General features: G+C 42.9%; 1 protein-coding gene across 1 annotated transcript in view; it reads left to right on the plus strand.

Moving 5' to 3' along the window:
• The first annotated feature begins 398 nt into the window (after positions 1–398).
• cog5 (component of oligomeric golgi complex 5) overlaps positions 399–21,284 on the plus strand; it is a 78,973-nt gene continuing 58,087 nt past the window's right edge. Inside the window, exons 1-6 of the mRNA XM_080757106.1 lie at positions 399–456; positions 7,425–7,564; positions 8,248–8,305; positions 9,179–9,233; positions 10,197–10,266; positions 17,310–17,430. Coding sequence (XP_080613232.1) covers positions 411–456; positions 7,425–7,564; positions 8,248–8,305; positions 9,179–9,233; positions 10,197–10,266; positions 17,310–17,430 — 490 coding nt within the window. The 5' untranslated portion in view covers positions 399–410. The remainder of the gene's footprint in view (positions 457–7,424; positions 7,565–8,247; positions 8,306–9,178; positions 9,234–10,196; positions 10,267–17,309; positions 17,431–21,284) is intronic.

The raw sequence follows: 21,284 nt of genomic DNA on the forward strand, positions 1-21,284 counted from the left end.
TTCCAAAGCGCCAGCACTCGCCCAGCAGTCTACTGTCACCCAGGCAATATGTTGATCTGACCCCCCATTCCAAAGCGCCAGAACTCGCCCAGCAGACCTCGCCCTTTAGGGGTCGAGGTGACGTCGCTTCTCGCCCTCAGGCGTCTTACCGGTAATTAGGCTACAAAACATAATCTAGGTTTAAATACAGGACTTTTACTACTTTTACTTAAGTTAAAAAACTAATATATGTAGGCCTACATAGAAAAAATGTGAGTACCGGTATGTTAGTTCAGTTAGATCATCCACCACTGAGATTTTGAAAGTTTGAAATGATGTCCACCCATGTGATGTTTCCACCAGAGGGCGACAGAGACCGTTTGTCGCTGTCTCTCGTCGCATCTGTTGTGCGTCACTGATTAAGTGTCAACATGGAGGGGAGCGGAGAAGATTCCACGAATTCACTTCTGAAAGATGGTAAAAAAAACAACTAAAACAAAGCTGAATTGTATTAGTATTTCAATCCCGTTTGAGCATCGTGTTATGATCGTACACACGTGCATGTTGTTTTCTAATTCATTCCGCGAAATGCGTCATTAATTGAATTTGAAGCCGCAGCAGTAGTTGTCGTATGAGGATGTATGAGGCACTGTGTTGAAGCATCCAGGAACCGATTACACGTAGCTGCCTGCAGTGCTTGATTGATTGATTGATTGAAATCTTTATTAACAGTTTGCAGAATTACAGTACATTTCAAGCACAAACTCAATACAAAGACTGTTAACTGTGAGTGGACGACCCAATTAAGCCTTACACTTGTTTACAACAGGGTCCACATTGTTCAATTCATCAAAACATTTAGAGACAAACAAATAGACACTTCTATGTAGTTAAAGAACAGAACAGGAATTCATCATATAGGAAGCGAAAAGGGAAAAAAAGTATATATACAGTGAGGGGAACAGGGGGATAAAAGAAAAGAAAACGAAAGACAGAGTGTAGGGCGCCTGCACACAACACCATGCGTTGATGCCATGTGTGCATATGTGCAGGCACCCAACACCACGTCCATACAAAAACATAGTACAATCCATAGTACAAAGACAGAGTGTAGGGCGCCTGCACACAACACCATGCGTTGATGCCATGTGTGCATATGTGCAGGCACCCAACACCACGTCCATACAAAAACATAGTACAATCCAGATACAAATTCAGCTTTTACAGAGGCCAGTTTCGAATTGCAGCCATCCGTAGGTGCCCTTTGAGAGCAGTTTTGAAGGAGCCAAGGGATTCACATGTCTTAATGACTGTTGGTAGGGCGTTCCACATTTTGGTCGCATAGGAGCGAAAAGAATTTAGTCCCTTGTTTGTGCCGAATCTGGGTTGTACATGGTTTGTTGCACTCCCTCTGGTGTTGTGGGTGTGGACTTCGTTTACATTAAGGAAGTATTTAGACAGGTACATGGGTATCTTGGTGGTGTATCTAATCTTGTGGACCAGACCCATTGCAAGATGCTGTACTCTGTCGTCGACCCTAAGCCATCCCAGCCTGTCAAAGTGGGCAGGGGTGAGGTGGGTTCGGGGGGTGAGGCCAAGTAGGAGCCTGACCAGTTTGTTTTGGGAGGTCTGGAGCCTTGTTTTAAGGGCCTTTGAGGTGCTGTGGTACCAGGAGGTGGATGCATAGTCAAAGAAACCTTGTACAAGGGCTCCTGTTAAGGTCTTCAAGGTGTTTTTGTCGACCAGTGAGGAGATCCTGTAGAGGAATCTTGTTCTTTGATTGACTTTTTTGATTACGTTGGTGGCCATCTTATCACCGGAAAGATTGGCCTCCAGGATGGAACCTAGGTAGGTAATTTGATCCTTCCGTGTGATAATATCATCACCAACTCTAACCAAGAAGCCATCTGCCTTTTTGAGATTACTATTTGATCCGAAGAGAATGGATTCAGTTTTTCCCAGGTGTAAGGATAGTTTGTTATCAGCGAGCCAGGTGCAGATTCTACCGAGTTCAGAGCTGAGGGTCTTTTCAACCTGCAGTTTGTTCCTGTCCGAGACCAGCAGTGCTGAGTCGTCTGCGAACAGGAACAAGTTGCAGTCACAAGCTGAAGTCATGTCGTTTACATATATTAGGAACAGTAAAGGCCCTAGTATGCTTCCTTGTGGGACGCCACAGCTCACTGGGAGGGGGGGGGACAGTGTTCCGTTCACTTCCACCATCTGTTCTCTCCCCTCCAGGTAGGATTGCATCCAGCTCACTGATGTGCTATCAAAACCAATAGCTTTAAGCTTGTTAACCAGTATGGAGTGGTTCACGGTGTCAAAAGCCTTTTGGAGGTCCAGCATGACCATGCCGCAGTATTTTCCAGCATCCACCTCGTGTTTGATGTGGTCGCTCAAATAGAGAAGGCATGTGTCAGTGGAGTGGGATGTTCTGAAACCAGATTGGAACTCGTACAACAATTTATTAGTGGCAAGATACTTTTCAACCTGTTCATAGACTATTTTTTCCATCACTTTCGAGATGGAGCTTAGAATAGAAATAGGGCGGTAGTTGCCGGGTTCTAATTTGCTCCCTTTTTTGTACAGGGGGGTTACTTTGGCCAGTTTAAAATCTCTGGGGACCTGTCCTTGTTTGATGGAGAGGTTAACTATGTGGGTGATGACTGGAGCTATGGAAATAGCTGAGTCTCTGAGAAATTTGGAGGGAATATTGTCATGGCCAGTGGCCTTGTGGGGTTGGAGGGCACTCAGTTTCTTAAGTACCTCCTCAGTTGTTACCATTGTCATTTTAAAATCATCTTTACAAACACCTAGGTTTTTGTAGAAGCCTTTGATGTGCTCTACACCAAAACGCCCAGAGTGGGAGGGCAGTTTGTTAACCAGCATTGTTGCAATGTTTGTAAAGAAGATGTTCAAGTGATTGGCTACATCAACCTTGTCAGTGATGAGGGTGTTATTTGATTTGATGTTTATGTTAGTAAACCTGGTTTTAAGTTTCTGACCACAGCCTAGTTGGTTGTTTAGTAGCTTCCAGAGCTCCCGAGGATTGTTTTTGATTTCCTCGGCTTTATCATTGATAAAGTTACTTTTGGCTGATTTGGTCATGGCAATTACACCGTTTCTTAGCTTGTTACATTGGGTTTTAAGGATGCACAGTTTGGTTTGGAGATCACTGTCGAAGCGCTTAGCTAGCTTGGACTTGCATTTAAGAAGTTCAGAGCATTTGTTGTCTCTGGCTTTCATTGCAGTCAGTATGTCCGAATTCATCCATGGCTCCGAGCGGGTTTTGACCCTGATGGTTCTCAGAGGAGCCATGTTGTTTAGTACTGTTGTAAATTTGGTTTTAAAGCCAAGCCATGCTTCTTCGACTAGTGAGCTCCTGAGCACATCGGACCAATCCAGTCTCTCCAGTTCTAGGTTAAAGGCCTCACTAGAGTAGGTTTTGAGGTCCCTAGATATGACTGTTTTGTGACAGTCAAATTTTAGTTTCTGTATTTTGCGGGTACAGAAAATCATAAAATGATCACTGAGCCCACATACAATAACCCCTTTCTTGGAGATTCTGGATTTGTCCGAGGTCAGAATGAGATCAATGACAGTTTGAGTAGAATCACACACTCTTGTGGGTTGGGTAATTAGCTGGCTGAAACCATGCAGATCACAGAGCCGACTAAACGATTTAAACACAGGCACTTCCTTACGATGCATGTCCGTATTCCAGTCGCCAATCAGGATTTTCTCTACAGATTCCTCCCCAGCTAAGCACCCCTCAAGAATATCATAGAACCCGTGCTGATCAGGCGGTCTATAGACGGTGCCAACTAGTACTGATTTAGCATTTTTGAAAATTAATTCAACCCACACAGTTTCAATTTCATCATGCTGTAATTCAGTACGAGTAACATATTCAGTGTCTTTGTGAATATACATGCACACGCCACCACCATGCCTGTTTCTGTCGTTCCTAATGACAGTATAGTTTTCTATTTCTATCTCTGGGTCCTTAGTGGACTCGTCAAGCTTAGTTTCAGAAAAACACAGGATGTTTGCCTTACCGTTTTGAAATAGATGTCTGATCTCTGCCAGTTTGCGACTGAGGCTATTCACATTCAAATGAAACAGATGAAGGCCGTTGGTTTCGACGATTGTGGTAATTTCGTCGGTGTTGAAATAGTCTGAGGTGTGAATGTGGATGGGCGGTGGAATTTCCGTGGCTGAGGTGTGAGTGGGGAGGGGCGGTGGAATGTCAATGCCATTGTCCTCAGTAGTCCTGGATTGACTGTGCATGTCAGGACATGTCCTGACATGTCCTGACATGTCCTGACATGTCCTGCCCATGTGGATGGGCGGTGGAATTTCCGTGGCTGAGGTGTGAGTGGGGAGGGGCGGTGGAATGTCAATGCCATTGTCCTCAGTAGTCCTGGATTGACTGTGCATGTCAGGACATGTCCTGCACATGTCAATGCCATTGTCCTCAGTAGTCCTGGATTGACTGGGGGTGTGGGGGAGGGGGGGGTGTTCCTCGGTTTCGATCACAGCCGGGTTGGTTTCAGCAAACATAACGCCCGCGGTGAAATAAGGGGGTCCGCTGGCGTTGGTTGTATGCTGTGGGGGAGAGGCTGGAGAGCGTTCCCAGGCTGATCTTGGAGTTGCGTCCGTGGTCAAGTCCATGGAGGCGGCGCTCTGGAAGCCGTGGCGCGTTGCGATGGAAACGGCTGTGGCTTGCGGAAGTACCTCTTGCTGTAGGAGCAGTCTCGCTTGTGAGACCGCTTGTGATCGTGTAACCGGTCCAGGATTGAAATGAATGTCTCCCGATAGCAACAGGCATAAAATAATCACAGTTCTGCGATCCATTTTGCCAGTCGGGGGCTTGTACTTGCGATTCGGGTTCGCTGTTAACAGGCCATGAATCGCCGCCGACCCAAAAGAAATGTGTTTGCATTCCAAACCATTTAGGAGGAAATAGTCGCTGTGAAACTCAAACTCCTCTGCTTCGTTTCCGTATCGTTCCATCTCTTCTTGGTGTAAACTCCATGTTGAATTAAAGCATGCGTCCGTAATCCATAGGATGAAGAATAGGTAAAAGGCGGAACAAGTTGAAAACATAGCTACCGGTTCTTGGTTGGAGAGAGCTCCTGGGAATGCGACTGCTCAGGTCGAACGCTCAGGTCTTCGGGGCTTTGTTAAACATACGGTAGTAAAACAATAATTATATAAATATAAAACGTATACATGTTATTATAGGTAGTGTACATATTTATCTATCGGCTTCAGTTTTATATTGACTTCTTTCATCACTTTAATTTCACTTTATTTATTTTTAAATCCTGTATCCTGTCACTGTGAGTTCTAGCTCTCTATTTTGGAATGGATACAGTTAGTATCTGAGCTGAAAATGCATTTTCTGGAAAAAACAACAAATGCTATCAGAATATACAGCTATTTAACATCTATTTTAAAGTAATAGTATATTACTTTGCCCTTGCTGCAATTTGCAACTCTAGATTTTTAAGTGGTGCAACGACTTAATTTGCGTGTCTGTGGGTGGGTGGTAGACCTAGAATGCCTGTGATCATTTAATTATACTTCGTAAATTTTCATGTATGTGAAATACTGTACATATACTGTATGTAACAACAAGAGCCGTTCTACGGCTAGGTGGGTGGTAGCCCTAGCTCTGGTCCATGGCTCTAATGAAACACATAAGTGATTAGAGCTATGGACCAGAGCTAGTGGTAGCCCTGAATGGCTCTGTTGTTACATGTACATTGCAAAGTATTTCACATACTGAGCCATAGAACACCCAGGTTAATTTCTGTTCAGGTTCAAAATGGGCGGCCTAAATGTGATAAATGCTCCGTTTGTACTCACCCATTAAATAATTACAAAGACGTGGAGTGAAATATGGTCCTCTAGTTTTATACCCATGTGAAAGTTCTGGCACAAAACGTGATTGACTAAATACATGTTTTGTGCCAGAACGCTGACAGAGAATGTTGTCTGTGTGAATCTCATGGAAAGGTGGAGCTATTTTACTAAACGCAAGTTTTCTGCCAGAACTTGAGGACAATATCTGACTCTAAAGGCCTATTCATAGTCTGGATCTTCGGTGATGAGGTGACCACCGCTCCGGTGGTGAGCTGACCACCGGAGCTGAAATAACATTGAGCGGTGGTGAGTAAAAACAGAGAGATGGGCTGGAGCGGTGGCGGTGGTTTGCTCTTCACCGTGGCTCGTGACGTCATGTTGTAGTTCGGTGGTCACCTAACCACCGTAAATCCAGACTATGTATGAGCCTTAAGGCTCATACATATCCAGACTATCCAGACTATGTATCCAGACTATGTATGAGCCTTAAGGCTCATACATAGTCTGGATTTTCGATGGTGGGGTGACCACCGAACTACAACATGACGTCACGAGCCGCGGTGAAGAGCAAACCACCGCCACCGCTCCACGGCTCCAGCCCTTCTCTCTGTTTTTACTCACCACCGCTCAACGTTATTTCAGCTATGGTGGTCAGCTCACCACCGGAGCGGTGGTCACCTCACCACCGAAACTCCAGACTATGAATAGGCCTTAAGTCTTAAGGCTCATACATAGTCTGGATTTACGGTGGTGGGGTGACCACCGAACTACAACATGACATCACGAGCCGCGGTGAAGAGCAAACCACCGCCACCGCTCCAGCCCTTCTCTCTGTTTTTACTCACCACCGCTCAACGTTATTTCAGCTCCGGTGGTCAGCTCACCACCGGAGCGGTGGTCACCTCATCACCAAAAATCCAGACTATGCCTTTAGGAATTATTTATTGGGTGAGTACACAAGCAGTGCGGAGCAGATTTATGCAGCGCATGTCAGTCTCAGTCAGTCCACTAACCGCGTGGGGATGGGACCAATCTATGGCTGTGCATTTGGATGGAATACATGAAATGTATGTAAGATCACAGACAAATCAAATGGGTTCAGATCTGAGCCAAGGCTCCTCCTGAAGCCTGTCCTGGACAGGAGTTTCTGGACGTCAAAACAACCATCAGTGTGGTGGTCACTGGTTCTACACACCCCTTTTAGTAACTTTATTTAGGCACTATTTACAAACGGCTAGTGTTTCTGCAGGTTGAAAACACCACCACACTACTCCAATGCTGGTATAGAGGGAAATTATGGATTTATAATTGTTTTGTTATGTTGTTACACAGGGCAAATATATTATACATACGATGCCTTTAGCAAAAGACAATTCACTTACTGCACTTTTAACAAGACTAGATTAGAGCTAATAAATCAGAATCTTTGGTATGGTTCCCTTTTAATGCAAAAATAAATAAATAATCATAATAATCTGCTCTATTACCACATGTGTCAGTTGTGACAAAATGATAAAGTTTTATATTCTGAGAATCATCTACATAACATGACCCCCCCTACTTTCTTTTCGTAGAATGCTACGTAGATTTCTTGACGGAGGACTTTGACGTGAAGACGTACACCGCTCAGGCCATCCAACATGCTTTCATCGCTGAGCAGCTGGCGAAGCTGGCGCAGGGGATCAGCCAGCTGGACAGGGAGCTACACAGCCAGGTAGGCCTACAGCCAGTTGCAGTGGTGGAAAGTAACTAAGTACTTTTACTCAACCCATTCTGGGCAGGAACCCCTTTTGGGGTTTTTAAAGCATTATTGCGAACGCAACGAGCTTGTAGGTCTGCTATTTGGGAAAAATCGTGAAAATGCGTTACAAATCTTTGAATATATTCTTTCAGAGTGAACGTTTTTAACTGAAACCTTTACTTCTGAGGGGTTCCTGGAAGAACATATTTTCAGATGGTGGTCGGTGGCCAATTTCATAGCATTTTTGGGGTCCTTGACATGCCTGAGAAAGGTCAGTAGACCTAGTAGAGCTTGCTAAATAAATGCATTGATTGTGCGCAGATCTGAGTGTGTGGAGCTTCCCTTTATTTTTCTCATGTTCCCTTTGTGGCTCCAGCACCTCTCTTAAGTTTTTTCAGCAGATGAGCGGTGGTTCTTTTTATATTTTTTGGGATCCTTGACATGAAATATTGAGCACCACTGATATAGAAAGGTTTTTCAGAAAACTGTAATCGGCAGGGACACCTGTGACACTTGCATAAATTGTTAGTTTAATTTGAAGTAATCGTTTGTGTTAAAAGCATTTAGTTACTATTTAGCTTTTTCATTATTCTCTAATGTAATGTATTTAATATACCGGTAATTGATTTTGAAATTGTGCTCTTACTGCTGCCCAGGTGGTGGCCAGACATGAAGACTTACTGGCTCAAGCAACTGGGATAGAGTCTCTTGAAGGTAAAGCATGATTCAACCACCAATACCATCATAAAGGACTACGTTTTACTTTTGTGTCTGGTAGTGGCAACATCACTGTCAGGCTGCTGCACGTCTCAGGATTGACCACAAGAGGGAGCTAGTATATTAAAGTAAGAACCACACAAATGAAACAGCATCTCTTGTTATCCACTTCCTCAATGCTGAGGGCCAAATTATGTCCAGAATACCGAGGGCTGCAACATGGGGATTCAGCTGTTCTTTTTTGTTTTTGCACAGATAGTGTTGTTACTGCTCTTTCAACAATTATTATTATTATTATTGTTATTATTATTATTATTATTATAGCACCTGTGAATTCTGGAATGATGAATGTGAATTCTGGAATGATGCAAGTCGGGAATTATGCTAATTTGGAACGCATGACCTGGTTATGCAATATATACCGGTTGTCAGAGTGTGTCGGTGTCCCTTTTATGCCCAATATGGAGACTGCCACGTTTATGGCCATATGGATATGCTGTATCTGTCTGTCCGTGTCCCTTTTTATGGAGATCCTGATATACTGATGTCTTCAGTATATGGCCATGTTACTATATGCCCATATACTGTATATGGGCATATAGTAATATGGCCATATATATCGGTTGTATCAGTGGTTCTGCAGGCTTGAGATGTGCCTGGGACGGACGGACAGACAGATGGACAGACACATGAGACCTACGATTCCCAAGGAGGCAGAATCCAATGCAACAACAATTGAGGAGGGAGACCGCTGTAGTGTACAATGGAGAATAATTCTTGTTCATGGCTCACATGCCCATCATAAGCATGCTTGTGTTCAAGGTTCAAAAGACACGTTTAGAGATGTTTTCCTCTCGTTGTGTCTGACAGGTGTCCTACAGATGATGCAGACGAGGATCAGCGCTCTGCAGGGAGCCGTTGACAGGTGACCATGTGACTTTCCGTAGCCCAGAGAGAATGCTGTCGGCTCTTGCATAGTCATTATCTCAACATCGCAACTCACATTATGTGGATGTGTGGCCATTTAAGCCTTTAAGACCTGAGGCCGATTCTACAAATGCCCTTTAAATCGGTAGTTCTCATGCTTTCAAGATTTTTGTTTTTGTATTGGTAATATATATCTGCTATTTTTGAATAGCCCAACGCAAAAATCTAAAATTACATGGATTCTTTCCCGTTTTTCTTTTTTATATATTTTTTATCCCACGATTTTTATCAACTCATTTTTCACCCCTGTGTCAATCATCTAATGTGATCCTGGGCTCTACACACCCTCCGCCAACCTAGTCCCCATATATGGGGGACATGGGGAGAGCAACAGACTTGAACTAATGCTTCCTTCATGTCTGAGGGTCCAAGTTGCTCCTTTACACCTGACAGGGGGAGTTTCCCTGGTTGGACATAGCGCGTGGAAGGAACACGTTATTCCAACCTTTCCCCTCCATCAGGCTCCCCGGCTGGCCAGGGGGAGGCAGGTTTTAATGGGTTAGAATCTAACCCGTTAAAACTGGGAAAGCATCCGTGATAAACTAAATGCATAAACCCCTTTCCTTTCACCGTTTTCCCATTTCGTTGTCGTGCACAACATAGAAAAGGCTTTGAATTGTAATTGTTCAGAACCTGAAGTTTCCCAAAACCTGTAAAGTTCTGTGATTGATATAGACAGAATTATTTTATTTTATTTTTAAGAGCTAAGGGTTAGTTAAGTACCACCTCCTGAGGACATTAGGATGTGAGAACCAGAACCTTATCAGAAAGCGAGCGATCAAAGAGGTTCTACCATTGGATATTTCACACAGCATGGAGGCATTGATGTCTTCTGATGAATCTTTCGATGCCATGGGTCCTTATTGAAGCTCTCGCACAATCTCTTTGTGTTCTCACACAGGATAAGGACTAAGATCGTTGACCCTTACAACAAAATTGTGGCCAGGACTACCCAGCTCGCCAGACTGCAGGTATGGTCAATTCTAAGTCCCAACACACAGATCTGGGCCCCATGCACCACGAAGCAGGATTCAGGGGGTTTAGCAAGGTAACGGCTTATAATGGCCAAAATATAGACACCAGGTTGAAAGTAGTTATATTTATAATAGGATTCAATTTTATAAGGCAGCCTTTCTTTAGTGACTATAATGCTGCCATGAAATTCCGGGCCCGTGTTCTGTAACTTCAAATTGTGATACATGCATGATGCATGAATACACATCTGGGCCTGTCAATATGGACTGCCTGATTGCCAGCCGTGTGTGTGTCTGTGTCTCTCTCTCGCCCCTGTATGCAGTGAGCGTCTGTGCAGAGCTTAATTGGTTTGACCTTGTTTTCCAAACGGCAAACATCTTAAAATGTAGTCTGCTATTTTGGGAAGTGTTGCGTTGCGTGGAGGCAGATAAGTATTGATAGTGTGTCAAGCCTCTAATGTTTACTTGATTATATTCATCCGGAAAGTTTCCTTGTCTTATCTATTTTGATTTATCTTGTGAGGGCTTTTCAATTATTATATGATTATGATAATTTGGGAATCCACATCTATGCACGTAACGATATATCGTATATCAATATATATCGATATTAACCCCGACGATATGAATCGATTCATTGAAATAAAAAAATCGATTCGTGAAATGTGAGCTTTAGTCATATTCCATCATATTCAAGGGATTTGGAGAGAAATGATAGTCACTTTCAGTAGTAGAGCGCTGTAGAGGGGAGCTGTGTGTGTCTGTCACTGTGCCCAGGTGATGATGGTTGTTGATGCTCATCAAGGAAGGCAATTATGTTTCTGCACTGTCAAAAGTAATGCTACTTCTTTTGCAATGTAGTTAAATTAAAAATCTCAGGGGGGAAGAGAAAAAAAACTGTAATTTTTCTTTAAAATATATACTTTTTTTAATATTGTGAAAAATCGTATCGTGATTCGTGAGTTGCGTGAATCGTTACATGCCACCACATCCTACATCTACATCCTGTAACTATTGCTGAAATGCCTATATTAAGGTAAATTTATAACATTCCTTGTAGTGTTATCGGAATCATTTCATTTGGTACAATAGGCACAGATCTGTTATTTTCAGTGAATCCCCCCCCCCCCCCCCCCCCAGGATAGGAATGCTAGGGTTCAATTGGTTAAGGTAAAAAGGCAAAAACAGTTCCTTTCACAGTACACAAAGATTTGTCGGCCCCCTTGTAGTAACACTGAGGCCCCCCCTCTAATCTATACAGTGTTTTTATTGATCCAGCACCCATTGTATTGACTATTGAGATGTGCATGTTTTTTTTAATGGCTTATTTGCAGTGATATTATAAGCCTATAAGTCTATTAATGTATGCCTTCACTCAGTGTGGTTTTTGGCCAGCATTATTTGACAGCTGTGGCTGTGTTCCTTTTTGCATGGATTATGTGTTTGAATTGTTCCTCTTTTTGTCTAATGTTTTAGCTGGCTCCTCATTTGTGAAATACGCTGCTTTGCTGGCAGTAGAATTCATTTTTTTCATAGCATCATTCAGCCCAAGTCCTGGGCTGAATAAAGCTCATGGATTAAGAGTTCTCATCTCTCTCTCTCTCTCTCTCTCTCTCTCTCTCTCTCTCTCTCTCTCTCTCTCTCTCTCTTCATTTATATTGTCTTAAGACATCTTTGAAATACAACTGGGTAGGGAAGATACTTTCAGGTGCCAATCTCTCTAGGTTGTCCTCGGACGAGCCCTCCATCGTCGCTTCCAGTCATCTCAGGTTCTCCATACATCTGGCTCGTTAGTGCTTTGCGCTCCTGCGTCTTTCTCTTGAGTACATCCACTTATATGTTAATGTCCTCGTGACCGGTGCCTGGTGTGTGGCTGGCTGCTCTCGGTGTCACAAACATGCTCTGAAACGGCACACGGCCCAACCATCTCACCACTTCACTTCACTTAACAGGGCAAGCTAATTCTGCCGTGTTATAAGTGGTGCTTTCAAGACTTTCAAGTGGGCCCTGATCAGGAGAACGGGCTGAGAAACTCATACGGTTCCATCTATGACGATATCCAGTGGCTGTTATTCAGGCATGATATTTATTCTCCAGTCTGTAAGACTGTCTCGTGTGTTTTATAGCACCTTGTCAGAGGCAACGTGTTCCATATAAGAGAATGTTAAGCTGTTGAGATAATCTCAAGTATGTGGCATAGAAGTGTTCATACATTTTGAAAACAAATTTCAAAAATAGTTGAACTAGATCGATAGATAGATAGTTGAACTAGATTTCCACATATTAGATAATGCATTATTTTTTAGATTTATTTTTCTTCTTTTTTTGTCCCACGATTTTGCAACCCATTTCAATTATCTAATGTAATCCTGGGCGCTACACTTCCTCTGCCATGCTTCCTTCTATGCATGAGGAGTGCTTCTTTTCACCTGACAGGGGGGAGGTAGTTTAGAGACCAGGATTACTGCATGTTTTTAGGCTATAGGGGACACGGGGAGAACCTGCAAACTCCACACAGAAAGGCCCTTTCGTCAACCCCGCCTCGGGTATGGGCACTGATGAGAGGAGAGAACACGCCCCCCAGCGTTCCCAGCGGGAATCAAATTCTAGCTGTGAGGCGACAGCACTACCGACTGTGCCACCGTGCCCCTATTTATTATTTATTTGAATTCTTGGTCATATCTGCCCCGTTCAACTTCAAGTTTATAAGGCCTAAAAGCTACACTATTAAATAATTTAATCACAATTATTTCTATGACAATTAATTGTCAAGTAATATTTCATAATCGTGACAGCCCTAATAATCACACACACATCCATGCATGCACGCACACACGCTCACAACTTGAGAACAGTCACGCGAGCGCATGTGCAACTCCGTAGGACCGGTGCTGGCTTCTCTTGTTTGTGCAGCCGAGGGGAAGAGTGATTAAATATTGATAAAAAATGTGGTCTGGAAAAAGGTCACTGTGATTCTGCTACTCGCTCCCGGGCTGCTTGGTCTGTTCTGCAGGTTCCGTGTGTGTGTGTGTGTGTGTGTGTGAGTGTGAGAGCGGGGGAGAGGGAGGGTGTCCCCTCAGCTCTTAGCTGTGCTTACAGTCTTCCAGCCTGTGTTGGCTCTATGACTCAGCCAGTTCTCTCCTCTAGCAGGGTAACCATCGCTCATGCATCCCCTTCCTATGTCCCTGTGCACAGGTCTGGGAGGATGATGGTCCCTGGCTCATTTGTTGTATTCTTTTTTTATATCAATGAATCGACGTGAACAATTAAAAATAATAATTGCTAAATCGATTAGTCTGATGATTACCATGTAACTTTTGATTTCCCCAAAATCGATTTCATTACATTTGTTAAATTAACTAATTCTATCTTTGTGTGATAGGAAGCTTTTAGTTTTTTACAGTAACCAATTAAACCCAACATCCCTATTCTCTGGGGGAATATTAGCTGAAAACAAACACATCTGTGCCTATTGACTATTGTACATGACGAAATGTAATTCTTCCAATAACAGTGTTATGTGCACGTTATAACACTCCGTGTAGTTTTATCATGATAACAACACCGCAAGGAATGTTATTAATTGTGCTTTTCAGCATTTCAGCAATAGCTACAGCTACATCTTTGCTTTGACAGTGTTGGGAAGATTCAAATGGATTCCCAAATTATCGAAAAGCCCTCACAAGATAAGTCAAAATCGATAGACAAGTTGAACACTGCCTGAAAGCTGGTTAAAGGTCAAACCAATTAAGCTCTGCATAGACTCATTGTATAGAGGTGCGAGATACACGCACACACGCACGTCGTCAACTCATGTTTCCGATGCGTAAAGTTGTGTTGCGCTAAATGCTTATGTCGTCTCCACAGCCCCCCCCCCTCCCTCCCATTTTGTCATGTTTTGCGTTCATTTTTCACTGGTTGTTTTTCATCCTCTGCTATTAGCTATTTGAGTAACTATTTTTGGCTGAACGTGGTTTCGTCGGATAATGTATTTTCTTTTCAACTGATGCTTGTAGCTTGGGGTCACCTCTTAAGAATTCAAGAGGGTGCCCACTAGTAATATCCCTTGGGCATTTTTAGTTATTAACCCCATAATGCCCGAAACACAAAGAATCCACCCAAAATAGAGTTTTATGGTATTTCATGCAATGAATGTGGAGATGCACAATGTATTTAATTTATGAATAATGCATTATTAATTAATGCATATTAACCTCTTCATGCCCGAAAACCCCAAAATCCCATAAAATATATATTATACACATTACACAGTAATCAAGTCAAATGTATCAAATCTGCATTCTACAATCTGTATTAATGAAACTGTAGCATATTTATTTTCAGGTGGTTGCATATTAACCCTTTCAAGCCATCTATCTTGAGCATCTTGCACCAAACATTCACCGAACATTTCCCACAAAAATAGGGTTATGATAGCCTATTTCATGCAATTTACTTAAATCCAAACCATCAAATTTACTTTCTCGAAGATCATGTTCAATGTTTTGAATTGACAGAGTACTTAAAATAATATTGGTCTGACTATAGAACACAAATATTATTCCACCAAAATGTATAAACGTACTCAGCTGAATTTTTAAATCACTATTAAATATTATTACAGGTATGAATATTATCAATTCAATTCTGTAGGCTACAGATAATAACCACAATTCATACATGTGTAACTTTTTCCTGCTATGCATGCATGCCTTGATGATTTTGTTATATATAGGCTTACAGTAGGTTCACTTTTAGCTGAAAGTAGGCTTTCTAGTATTCTGTGACTGTCAGATGTTTTTGCCAACATGTTGAATGGGAAAGAAGTTCCTATTATACATATCCACATTCATGAATAAATACTCTAGAAAGTAAATTTGATGCATTTAGATCTCAAAAGATTTTATGGGATTTGAGGGTTTTCGGGCATGAAGGGGGTTAATATGCATTTATTAATAATGCATTATAAATGAAATATGCTGTGCATCTCCACATTCATGAACACTATAGAAGGCTAATTTGATGTATTCAGACTAAGTATCTTGCATGAAATACCATTTTATGATCTATTTTGGGTGGAGTTTTAGTGTTTTGGACATTAAAGGGATAGTTCAGTTTTAGCATGGAGTTATGTGTGTGTGTGGCTGGGTGGGTGCCTGCCTAGCTGGCTGGGTATGAGCACGAAAACAGCATGGTTGATTTTCACCACCTGTGCGCAACCTAACACACGCACATAATATGTGCGTGTTAATCATCATATATACAGTTAATATTATTAACTGTATATATGATGATTTCGGGTGTGCCAGTACAGTGACGGTACAGTAGGTCTGCTATTTTTGAAAAATCAAAGAACGACTGACATAGAAACATAGCTTTTTCAGAAAACTGTCAGGATATAGAAGACATTTTTAGAATCTGATCTCAGGTCAAAATGGGTAATAATGAATTGCATTTTACAGCGCTTTTCCAAGTGCTCAAAGCGCTTTACAATGGTTCATTCATTATCCCATACATTGGGAGGTGAAGCGGCGAACAGTCGACGCCAAACAGACAGCCAACAGCCAGTGACGTCATCTCTGTGGGGGCTGCGGGGCTCCAGCCTCCATGAAGAACTCGTAACACCTCTTGTCCTGACTCCTAACAGTACATTTTAACAGCGGGCGAGCATCGGACGACACATCGCCCAAAAAATGTAATTCATTTAGTTAGTTAGTTTTAATTACTTTCATCTAAATATACCCTCCTTTGAAAAACAAGGACAGACAAATCTGCCGTCATTATTGGATTTCAAGTCATTCTAAATTATTCTGTTGCGTAATCGTATTACATTAAGATTAAGCCTTCCACAAGGTTATTTTGTTAGGAGCTGGCACATCCTTATCGTCCGTTATGATTCAACCAGCTGAAGCCACTTGAAGTACTTCCAGCTATAATTAGGCATGACATTATTTTTTATAAGAGCCAATTAACATTTTATAATTGAGTTATTTAGCAGACACTATTTGGACCCAGACTGACCTACTAAGTGTAAGGTTGGCGTATTTGACACGGGACCACAAGCCGGATTAATGTGGGTAAATCTTGTATATATCAATATCCCGCCGCGTTATGAGCTTGCATATCTGCTATTTTCTTACTATAGATTTAGTCACATCAGGTCCTGAAGGATTTGGATGGAGTAACTGGTTTGTGGAGGTTCAGACACTGCGTTGCAGCATTGTATCTGGCATGTGCCAGATTGTATTAATTCCAAATTGAATCACATCAAAAAGCACCCACAGATACTCACTTGATGTCTTATGTCATTTTATTATTATTATTCATACTTCCTATCTTGTTAAAAAGCCTGCCTCATGAGCACAGTGACAGTGCAGTGTTAAGAAGGGCAGTGTTGTTGTTGCTTACACATGCAGCACCAGTCCTCAAATCCCAGCATGACGGACAGGCAAAATATAAATAGATGACCTACTGTACAAGCTCGGCTGTTCCCCAAAATGTTTGAATTGCACTTGAATTGAAGTGGTCAATGGTGTGGTATTGGTTTTGATGTGAGCGCCCTGTACTACCTGTATATGTATCTGAACAGAATAAATGGTCACAAAACATATCTCTGCTGTCGGGAAGAAACCACCTAACTCCAAAATGTTCATAAAAAAAACGTATTACGTATAGTCAACAAAAGCAAATACCAACTTTGACTGCCCTGTCAAAGTTGGTATTGTGACTTTTTATATTGTCAATTTCTTGCATGAGAGGTTTTGTCCGAAGCGCTTTTTACTACTTTTCATTATGCAACCTACAAAATGGAGTTGGGGTGGAGAGCAACAATGTGGTTTAATGGTTTTCAACCTGTGGGCAGCAAGGATATTGCAGTTTCACTGTATTGTTTTTATTTACCGGTATTTAAAACCCAGAGAGTTTTCTTTGCGATACCAATAATGTGGTCAGGTGGGACGCGAACACTCAGGTGAGCCCTGATTCAGAAACGGTGGGGAACCACTACTGACTGGTCTACAATGTTCCTCTGCCCGTCCCAGGTGGCATGCGACCTTCTTCGGAGGATCATCCGTATCTTGTACCTCAGCAAGAGGCTCCAAGGTCAGCTCCAGGGTGGCAGCAGGGAGATCACCAAGGCAGCTCAGAGCCTCAACGAACTGGGTAAGCAGTTCCACTCTCATACCACTGACCTCCACCTCGGGGGATGCTCTGGCCTGTTTAGTCCGGTCTCTCTGTTTATTCTTGGCCAGGCGTTTGACGCTCCACAGAGCTTGGTGCCCCGGGCTGCAGCCTGCAGCCTGTGCATATTAAGCCGGGCCTGAGTATGTTTCAGACTGTGATGCCTATGAGGTCCGAGGTCTCAGTCCGAAGCATTTCCACCCTGCCATGAGTAAGGAATAAGCTTTGGGATTTGTCTGTATGGCCCTGTATTAAGGGTAGGAAGATGGTGGATAGCGCGTTACACTATATCTGTTTCATCGTTTTCACGAGTAAATGTATTTCACAAAACTATATAACTGTATAAACATCACATGAGCATTTGTACTGTATTTGCACGTGCTCAAGAACACTTCAACGCCAACTCTGGGAGAGCCCTGGATTGAACTGGGAACCTTCCGGTTCCTATTGAGCATGTCGACAGGCTGTGGTGGAGCACACTAAACCCTTATATGCACATACGCTTTTAACAATATTAAAGAGCTGCTGCATGACAACATACCTGGTGGTAGCTATCTCATGTATGGCATTTACAAGACGCACGCACGCACGCACAGTCTCATTCATGAGTTCTCCAGTGCATGAGTCAAAGCATTTGTTCGTTGCAGTGAGCGAGCCTTCACCTTTTAGTCCACTGTGAATGTGAACCCGGACATGTTGAGTACACCAAGGTTTTATGTTAGAAATGTTGAGTATGGGTCCCCAGCATGTAGAGACTGCCGGATGCTAACTTGCATATGTTGAGCAATTTTCTTAATTGGCATAATATGTGACCGTACCATTAACAACATTAGTTTTGCACAAAAAATAGTCATTGGGCTAAAACGTCATCACAAATGTGATTATGTCAGCACATTTGGGTTATGGCTATTCAGCATCATGAAAACCCCTTAGTTTGACACGTCACATTCTACAGTACATAAAGCATGATGACATTTAGATTTTTCTTGCCTTCTATAGGTTGTTAATAGTATGGTCACATATTATGCCAATTATGAAAATTGCTCAACCTATGCAAGTTAGCATCCGGCAGTTTCTACATGCTGGCGACCCATACTCAACATTTCGAACATAAAACCTTGGTGTACTCAACATATATCCGGGTTCACAATGGGGCTCTATGGGCTGGCAAGTAGACTATTTTCCTTTCCCTATCAGCTCCTCTTCACGGAGGCCAACACAGTACCTTTTTGAGACTCAATCATTCCCCACCCGCTGTTTCTCCTGTCACACGGCAGCGCCATCCCTCACTATTTCCAATTTCACATACATATACTGTACATACACTCATCCTCGCATCCATCACAATATTCCATCACAATATTCATTTTGTGTGCGTGCGTGCGTGAGGGTCACCGCCTGGCCACCCTGTTGAGGACACCGTGACCTTGTGTTGTCAGCACATGGAAAGTGATGGTGATGCACGGGCCAGTGTTGCCAGACTTTGCGAGGGAATCACACAACGAGGTCTACAAAAACATTCCCAGTTGAATGATCGCCTGTGAGTGCACGCACGCACGCACACACACACGTGCACAGTCTGCAAAAGCAAATGCTGGCTATATGTAAATATGGGGAGAGCTTGGGGATCTGTTATTAAAAAAAAATAATCATGCAAAAAAAAAATTATACTGTACATATATTTTTGAGTGGTACAACCACTCCAAGGAACAGCAATGTCTGTGTCCGCCTATCTATCTATGTGTTGTTCACCTATGTGTCCGTGTGACGTTAATGAGCATGAGTATGACTAGTACCAGTAGGGGCGCTGTTGTGCCAGAAACAGAGAGAGAGAGTGCTGCACTGTTGCCTGCTAATGTATGGGAATTTCCTGGCACAAAATATTTTCAGATAAGGGGTTCCACAAACAAAATCCATATAATTTGTGGAGGTCCATTTGGGAGCCACTGATTTCAACAACGTTTAGGAAGGAAGCCCAAATAACCAAATACACGTTAGAAACAAAAGCAACCCGCAACTACCAATATCTGCAATTAACTTCGTTGCTTATAATGAGCGCACGTGGCAACACGGCACGGCCCACCAACAGTTATCTATGTGGTATTAGCGGCCGGGGTTATCGCCGGTGTTGCCAAGTGTGCTTATTATAAGCGACTTGTTTTTCGGTAATGTTGCTCCCACAACACCATCTGAAAGTATTTGGTAACATGCACCCCCATACAAATGTACAATTTATTTGGAAATATTATTTTCTATGTAGCCTACTAGTGGTAAAACTGGTAGCTTCTTTAGGGCTTGTCGCCATAGACCTGGGCGCTTGTTTCTCTCCTAAAGTCTGGCAACACTGGTTATCACAAGGCATTAAGTGTGGCACAGCCAATTCAGAAGGGCAAGTGCTTTCAGCAGCGTAGGGCAACTAGTCCGTGACCACTTCCCATAACACACACGCACGCACGCGCGTGTCATGAGGGCACATGCACACACAAACACACTCCCATCCCATGCCTGCACATGACAAACCCACACTGTCTTTCTCGCTCTACCGCTCCTTCAATGAGAGTCACACGCACGCACGCATGTACGCATGCACGCACGCACGCATGCACTCCATTGGGTCAGGGTTTTTAGAGTTGTCCAGCTCTTATCACCTCTCATGCTGTAGGTCAGGGGTGCCCTTAAAGTAGACATGATCTACCAGTAGATCACAAAGTCTTTGCAGGTAGATCACATGACATGGCCCTAGGAAATATATATAATTAAAAAGGGAAAAAAGGGCATCTGCCACTTGAATTAAGGTGACTTCATTGATTAACCTAAAATACGGCCTGTCAGCTCAAACCCACAATGCAATACTTTGTTTTCAAGAGTGTTGCGCACAAACGTCAGTATAGCATTACAAAGTTAGACAAAACAAACCCGTACCAATTCCATTCGCGCCCTCTATTTCCCATTCCAAGTGCGTTTGTCTCATGTAACAACAGGGCCGCTATTCCAAAGCCCCTTCGGGTAATTTTTTTTATTGTCAGCAATGATATAGTATTTCTTGGGTGGGTAGACCTTGTTACGCTGGTCATTTTGAAAGTATCTCTCAAGCCAAAAAAGTGCGGGCACCCCTGCTGTAGGTGATGCAGTGGCCAGAGGCTTGACAGCCACAATGCCAACTATGATTTCACTCGGAGTAGAGGCATGGATGGGTTCAGTAGTGAAGTGGTTCGAATAACCTTTCAATGTCTTTGGCCGCGGACCCCCATCTGAAAAGATCTTGTGCACAGGGAAACCCTTAACCCATACAAGCTTGTGTTGTTAAAATGATTTAAAAATGTGCACAATTTCTCTCTATGTTTATAGGGTTAAAGTGAGCCCATTAACACAATGAGTGCCGCCTGCTGGACAAAAGTGGTATGGCGGTGGTGTACTGGCCATGTGACGAGAAGCAATTCCATTGTGATTTGAGTCTGGTTTGGGGTGCCGTCTTAGATGCTAAAGCATAGCATCAATGCTAGCGAGCTAAAATGAGGTCCATGCTTGTTCCCATCGCGCTCACCGGATAATCAGAAAAGACCTCCGAACATCACTGATTAGTTAAAAACTACAGATAGCGCCATAGTTTCCAAGAATAAAGCGTGCAAAGGCTGTGGCTAAATCAGAAGCATGTTGTTGGGTCATACAGAAACGGTGCGGGCGGGGCCCTAGCAACCATGCACAGCAACCGGAGTGGTTAAACAATGGAAATTAGCGAGGCAATCTTATAGCAATATCAAACGCCTCAAGACAAGCCTACTCGTCAAAAGCGCCCGCACATTGTGTGAAATTAATTAATCAGGACGAGTATACCT

Source organism: Protomyctophum bolini, assembly GCF_963924005.1.
Source record: "Protomyctophum bolini genome assembly, chromosome: 23".
NCBI lineage: Eukaryota > Metazoa > Chordata > Actinopteri > Myctophiformes > Myctophidae > Protomyctophum > Protomyctophum bolini.